This window comes from Temnothorax curvispinosus, unplaced genomic scaffold, assembly GCF_003070985.1.
Source record: "Temnothorax curvispinosus isolate PA1 unplaced genomic scaffold, ASM307098v1 QBEX01006842.1, whole genome shotgun sequence".
Lineage (NCBI taxonomy): Eukaryota > Metazoa > Arthropoda > Insecta > Hymenoptera > Formicidae > Temnothorax > Temnothorax curvispinosus.
Window position 1 is genome coordinate 1 of NW_020216622.1, and position 6975 is coordinate 6975.

Genomic DNA, 6975 nt, shown 5'->3' on the forward strand with positions numbered 1-6975 from the left:
GGAATTGGATATTTACCATAGGATATTAAGACATAAGAATTACATGGTAGCTATGATCAACAAGTCCCTCTTACCCGTGCGACTCAAAGTCCCCATTATAGGAGAAGTCATTTTCTTGACACGTGGATTGAAATACAATATAGAATTATTACTATTTTGTAAGTATACTATTTTGTAAGTACAGTATGATAAGTACGTATAACTTTACTGGAAATAACTAATTTAATCGTTTCCCTAGGGGGACCATGGTCGCCATTCGAAAATAATTGGCATCTAAAAGAGGATTATAAAAAACTGAATAAAAGGCAAGAACTCGCACGATCGTTATCTAAAAACATTCTATGGGTCGGTATCGCAAATTTCGTCTTGTGTTTTCTTATACTCCTGTGGCAGGTTCTGTATACGTTTTTCAATTACGCCGAGGTGAGTAATTGTGCTTATTTATGGTAATCAATAAAATTTTTAACATGATAATCAATACTAACATATGACATACAATAATAATATTATCGACAGACTATTAAACGGGAGCCAAGCGTTCTAGCAATGCGGACGTGGTCTTTGTACGGTCGGTTGTACCTGCGTCATTTCAACGAACTCGATCACGAAATGAACGCGCGTCTCAGTCGCGCGTACCGTCCCGCTTCAAAGTATATGAGCAGCTTCACGTCCCCGATAATGACAATACTTGCGAAGCACATTGCGTTCATCACCGGTAGCGTATTGGCGGTGTTACTGGTTATAACATTGATCTACGAGCCGATATTCTCGATGGAGCGCGTGGTTGCCTACATGACCATGCTGGGTGCGGTAGCGGCAGCCGCGAAGGCAATCGTACCCGATGAGAATTTGGTTTGGTGTCCCGAGACTCTTCTAACTGCTGTGCTGGCCCATACGCATTACAGACCGGACAGTTGGCGAGGAACCGCTCATACGCATACCACCAGGGCCCAAGTGGCACAACTGTTCCAATATCGCGCGGTGCATCTCCTAGAAGAGCTGGTTTCTCCATTCGTGACGACGTACATTTTGTGCTTCCGTATGAGACACCGAGCCTTAGAAATTGTAGATTTTTTTCGTAACTTCACGATTGAAGTAGCTGGAGTTGGTGACGTGTGTAGCTTCGCTCAGATGGACGTACGTAGACACGGCAATCCCATGTGGCAGACTGTAGCGCACAGCCCCACAGTCTCTCCAATACCGGACGATCATAGTGCGGGATACGACAATCAATATGGCATCGGTCCAGACAAGTACCACGTGCCGATGTCGAATCATTATACCCAGGCCGAAGACGGCAAGACCGAATTGTCCCTCATACATTTCACTTTGACGAATCCCGAATGGAAGCCGCCGTCCCACGCGGAAAATTTCGTAACTGCTTTGAAAGAGAGGGCTAAGAAGGAAGTTACTGCCGATCCTGATCCTTATAACAATCCTCTGATTGCTAGTTTGAACAGTTTATCCGGTCTTGGCGTAAGTGTTTGATTTTTCTCTTGCTCACTGAATAATTTTACTAGAGTTGTTTGCTTCGTATATTAATACATTAATATATTGTTACAGTATAGAGATCACGTGTCGAATATTATTCGAAGCACGATAAATCAAGTGAGTGTACCTAGCATGAGTAACATATTCACAAATCAACCGGGTACATCGGCCACATCGGTCGGCGTCGATCAATCGTTTGCCACAAAGTCTACCGTTTTACGTCGAGGTGTGTCCAGGACGGAAGGTCCGTTGCACAATGATAAAGGATTCCTATATGATTTGCAGCAGGGTATATCGAATCAGTCGCTAGGTGCTTCTGTATTCGGATCGGGCCACAGTTACGTTATGGAGACGCATACAGATCCATATGTACCTACAGAATTAACCGCTGCCGACATGTCTTTGTCTACATTGTACCTGCATGAGCTTCATCATAGACAAGTAAGTATCTTGACCTATTTTCATGATGTAACAAACTTTGCGAATGCAACGTAACGAAAAACATTGCCATCGACTTAGAAAAGAGTGCTCAGATATGTCAAAAATAGAAATGTCCGATCTTTAGGTAAGAAGAAGGGGTTACCAAGAAATGGCAACGAGAAGTATATGGCAGCGAAGTCCGGTTCAAGAGCTAGCGTCACTTCCCGAGGTTAGACAAGAAAGAATACCGCTCCTGTTGCATCAAGATTCCTCTTTAAGGAAAAATAGAGAGTCCTAACCCTAGAAATTTCATTTAGATAGCGTCTGATTCGCGCAATAACCATCATTTTTAGAAGAATAAAATGATTTTTATCTGTTTTATTATGACGAATCCATGATTTATTTTACAATAAGTAAATAGTCGCAATATATCCGAGAGTGGAATCGTCTGATCATCTCGATATTATATAGAGGTTATATGTCTTCTAAATATTTTTAATTACACAGAATGCAGAGAGAGCACATGCTTCTTTCTGTCTCTTTCCCTCTCTCTCTCTTCTTTTTCTGTGTGTGGCCAACGATCTAATAACGCCTATTTTTAATATCAAAGGCCTATTTGAAAGCTTACATTTTATATGTAAAATATCCACGTTTAACATTATTACATTTTATATTTTGACATAATGAGCAAGACTCCATATATGAGGTACAATTGACTTAAAGGGTTAGATCCAATAAAGCATTAATAAAAACTTTTTGGCATTTTTGTAAAAAAGTAATCGATATATATATTTTCTAGATAAATTCATAATTTTTAGTACCTTGCAAATTCATCATTAAATTGATATATAGCTGTTTCTATAATGAAAGCATCACATTATTTTCGGAATTTAAAACGACATGATTTTGGAGCTTTTTTCTAAATTACTGCAAAATCTTTATTGTTATTTTAATTCGAATTATGTAAATATCGCGTATGAGTTTATATTACAAAATTATTACAAAATATTTTGTAATAATTTATAATAATTAAAGTCCTAAAATTATTTATTTTAATATGAAAAGATATATTTTTTATTATGCTAATTTCTGTACAGATCTAATCCCTTAATCCAATGAGCTTTGTTATGCTAGAAATACAGCATATGTCAAAAAGTCCAGTGACAATTAGGATATTTCAATTGTAAATGAGTTGAACATAAAAGCTAGTATAGTTCCTTGGAATGTTAAAAGAAAAAACAAAATGATCTTTTCGTTCAATAGGGTTATTCGTTTGATAATTTTTATCACCTCTCAATGCCACAATTCTCTAGTCATACGAAATTAATGTCGCGCCGTAATATACTTCTTTTTAGAGGTAAAATGGTTCTATTTATTTTTAACATTTTATTTTTATTAACTATTATATATACATATTACATATATATATATAATATATATTATATATATATATATATATATATTATATATATTATATATTATATATATTATACATTATATATATTATATTATATGTATATATATATATTATATATATATATATACATATATTATATATATATATATATATATAAAACATATATACACACACGTTATGTATATATACATACACAACACACATACACACATTATACATATATATATATAACGGCGGCTGAATTTGATGGCTAGGGTAGAATCCCATGTACATAATATCGCGATGTTTTCAGAAACCGCGACAACAAAATAAAAGTTAAAAGTATGAGCTACGTCTTGTCTTTTGACACAACAGAGGTTGTTACGAAGTAGGTTTAAGACAAAAATTTAGACTATCTCTTATTCTCTGTTTATATATGTAATATCTAATAACTTAATGCGAGATCGATGATTTTTAAATGAACTAACATGTAACAAGTAATGTTAAATATAGAAGATACGTTTTGCTAAATCTTATATCGATGTGATTCTCACAAGATGAGAAATTATGCTGTAAGAAACATCTGTAATTATAATTATATATATATAACAAGAATAAAAATAAATTTCATAATAAACTGGTCTTCGTTTAACAAAAATCAAAATCAACAAAAAGTTTACCGCTATATTTTTTATGCCAGATTTATTTTAAACAGTTAAAACTCTATTCGTTTTCTACATTTATCTTATTCTTAGAGAGTGTCTGAAGTGTAAAAGTCTCAAAAGTTAAGGTTTCAGAAGATACGAGAATGGAATGCTGCTTTAACGCGTCCCTGATTTTCAATTATTTCTTGGAAAGCTTTTGTTTTGTAAGAATAATCGAAGTCGGATAGCACGAGAAAAATGACTAGCAAAATGCAAATATGAACGCTTGCCAAGAGGTTGCGACGTCAACTGCCAAGTTGTTGGATGCCTCTAAGTATAATTTGCGATGTAATCGCAATATCAGTGAGAAAATGACGAAGAAGGACTTTATCTATGACATCCCTACACCGGTGCAGACCATGAGAAAGGTATCTTTCTTTACTTACAGCAACGAATTATCCTTGGAGCATTCTTAAATATTATAATTTCAAGAAAGTTAGCATGTATGTATTATTCATGCTTGTATTGTTCATTGACAACTTCCAAAATGCACAGTACGTCGAGATTAAAATTCGCAATTTACAGTTTGAGATACAAAAACAACCAATTATCCTACTACGACGAAAAGAGGCCGCCGGCACAAGAATGCCGCATTACACTGTAATTTCTGAGAAATTGATGGACCTCGGTGGCAGCGGTGATGCAACTGTTGTAAGTAGATATTACTTATCAAAAACTCCCGGCGTTTTATTCATTTATTTATTATTTGTCTAATCAACGTATTAATTCAAACCAAATAAAAATTACATTATTTTAAAAATATTATGCACTTTTCCTATTGCATGGTATATTGGTATTCTATATAGTTTTAATTCTAATGTCATATTCACTTCCACATTGATTCTAGTGTTCAACTTTCAGTTTATTTCACAAATATAAATTTATGAAATGTAAAATTGTAATAAAAAATATAAAAGAGCATACTTAAAATTGCACATGTATTAATTTGCAAAATAATGTGCATAACATCAGCTGATTAAAAAACGCATACTCCCTCAGCAGCAGTCGGGAGTAAAAATCAGTATAAACATCTTGCTTTGAAGATCGAGAGAGAGAAAGGCTCTCTTAAAAAATAAATTATAACAAAAAATCGTTGGTTTCTTACATCATTTAGTGTCTCGAAATTAGCAATAGTGCTATACTAACGGAAGGAAAGACGGAGAAAAACGGGATAATTTTTCTTTCTATTTCTTGGCGAGACTTTACCGTTTCTTCTCCGCCTTATTCTTAAAACGAACGCATTAGACAATAGCATAGACGTGTCGCGTCGATGAGCGTAATACATCATGCGGGATAAAAACTGAATGTATCCCGATTGTTTTTATAATTTCCTTTAGTTCATTCGCTGTTTGGCGTTAAAAGCCAGCAGTCTTGGTCAACGTTTTTCCCCACCGATTCACCCGAATTTCTTTCTTCCCGACATTTCTTACAAACGATGATTCCGCGGAAAAGCGAAAATAACGTGGGTGTCAATGACGCAGCGCGATTAGTCAGACGAATCGAGGAAAAATTTTGAAGCAATCAATAAATCTTTTGAAACTGTGAAATTCACACGTATGCCGTACTTGTTTTTAACATACCATTGCCCTATAGTAATTATATCAAAAGAAAATTCTGTTGCTCCGCTTTTTCATACCTTTGTATGAGATTATCTTCTCTCGATAATATGCGTGTCATTAAGATATTATTGCAGTAACATATAATAAAGAATTCTATAATCAAATCAAAACATTCTAATAAAATGTCATCAATAATTTTTGATAACGAGAATCTTGTTGAGATAAGATAATCAAGAATATTAGCGGAAGATCTAATCGAATCGCGTTCAATGCCATTTTACGAACAGATACTGAGATACATGTAGATAAAATAAATAAAAGAAATAAATTATAAGTGAATAGCAACTCAATCTTTAGCTCTAGAGGGAAAGTGAAACGTTATTTCCATCTTAATGTCGCGAAAATCAATTGATTTTTGGGAAAAATCGAAAATAATTAAGATTTCATTGAACTTTTTCAGGTTGCCGATCGACGGGGATTAGGATACGCGTGTAATCTCTGCCAGGAGCCGATTGCCACTTTGTTTTCCCTGTCGACTCACGTCAAGTTTCACTGCCAGAGATACTGCAAAATATGCTACTGGATTCTGCGTGAAAACGAGACGATGGAACGGCACATCGACAATCATCATCGAACTATACCGGAGGTCATAAGCTTCTAGTACCTGAAAGCCCGCTTAATTAATTAAAAACGTCGATATTCCGAATTGTGTTAATCTGAACAAAAGTAGGAATGAAATAAATATTTTATGAAAGACGATTCGGAAGTGGAATTTTTTTTTTTTTTTTTTTGGGCTATAGGAGAAAATGCGTAGTGTACACCGTGTTTTATAACGTATTATCTACTATTAACTCGCGTTGTGCACGCGATGAAGAGCGGAAGTGTCGTGGTATCGTTGTATTAAGCTGATTAGCAGGCGGCGGGAGCGCAATTAACCTAATTTCTTTCCGATTCGCGTGCGAGAGTATCCGAAGCAATAAAAAGCAGGGGCGCCCACACGCGCAAAATGATGATAAATTTATTTGTTCATCAGTGATAAAAGGCTCGCGCTGCCAACGCCACAATTACTTATAGTTTCGCAATTCGTCGATAGTATAATTTCAAATAGAGAATAACTGCAGTAATTAATTAAACAAAAATATAAGATATTAAAATAACAAAGCTGATTCGAGGCAACCGTTTCTACAGCTTGAAATAAATAAATTTGTGAGTTTGGGAAAGAATCTCTACGAAAGAGGGAGAAACGCATTATTTATTCCTTAACTAAATTATCCGCGCGAATGCAAATCATTTCCTCTTTTCCCCAATTTCTTTCCAGATCATCCGAAACTCCGATAATCATGATTTTTTAATATATTAAATGCGTCTCATATATTTCCTACATTTTCTTTGCGTTTTTAAAACA

At 34.9% G+C, this 6975-nt stretch overlaps 2 protein-coding genes across 2 annotated transcripts; both read left to right on the plus strand.

Annotated features, from left to right (window-relative positions):
- Window positions 1-4: 4 nt before the first annotated feature.
- LOC112456437 (autophagy-related protein 9A) lies at window positions 5-2884 on the plus strand (the record flags this gene model as incomplete). Its single annotated transcript, XM_025018965.1, has 5 exons — window positions 5-158; window positions 239-423; window positions 517-1476; window positions 1564-1932; window positions 2057-2884. Coding segments are annotated over 5 exons (1821 nt in total), but the record flags the coding sequence as incomplete, so codon positions are not given.
- Window positions 2885-3990: 1106 nt separating this feature from the next.
- LOC112456438 lies at window positions 3991-6913 on the plus strand. The gene is made up of 3 exons (XM_025018966.1): window positions 3991-4379; window positions 4537-4662; window positions 6031-6913. Exons 1-3 carry the CDS (start codon window positions 4230-4232, stop codon window positions 6229-6231), a joined length of 477 nt encoding a protein of 158 aa, XP_024874734.1. The 5' UTR covers window positions 3991-4229; the 3' UTR covers window positions 6232-6913.
- Window positions 6914-6975: the final 62 nt, after the last annotated feature.

Bases quoted from the DNA above. Each gene is read 5' to 3' on its own strand.
- LOC112456438 (XM_025018966.1), top strand. From the start codon at position 4,230: ATGAACGCTTGCCAAGAGGTTGCGACGTCAACTGCCAAGTTGTTGGAT. The intron at 4,380-4,536 runs GTATCTTTCTTT...CGCAATTTACAG, and splicing joins CGGTGCAGACCATGAGAAAG to TTTGAGATACAAAAACAACC. The intron at 4,663-6,030 runs GTAAGTAGATAT...GAACTTTTTCAG, and splicing joins GCAGCGGTGATGCAACTGTT to GTTGCCGATCGACGGGGATT.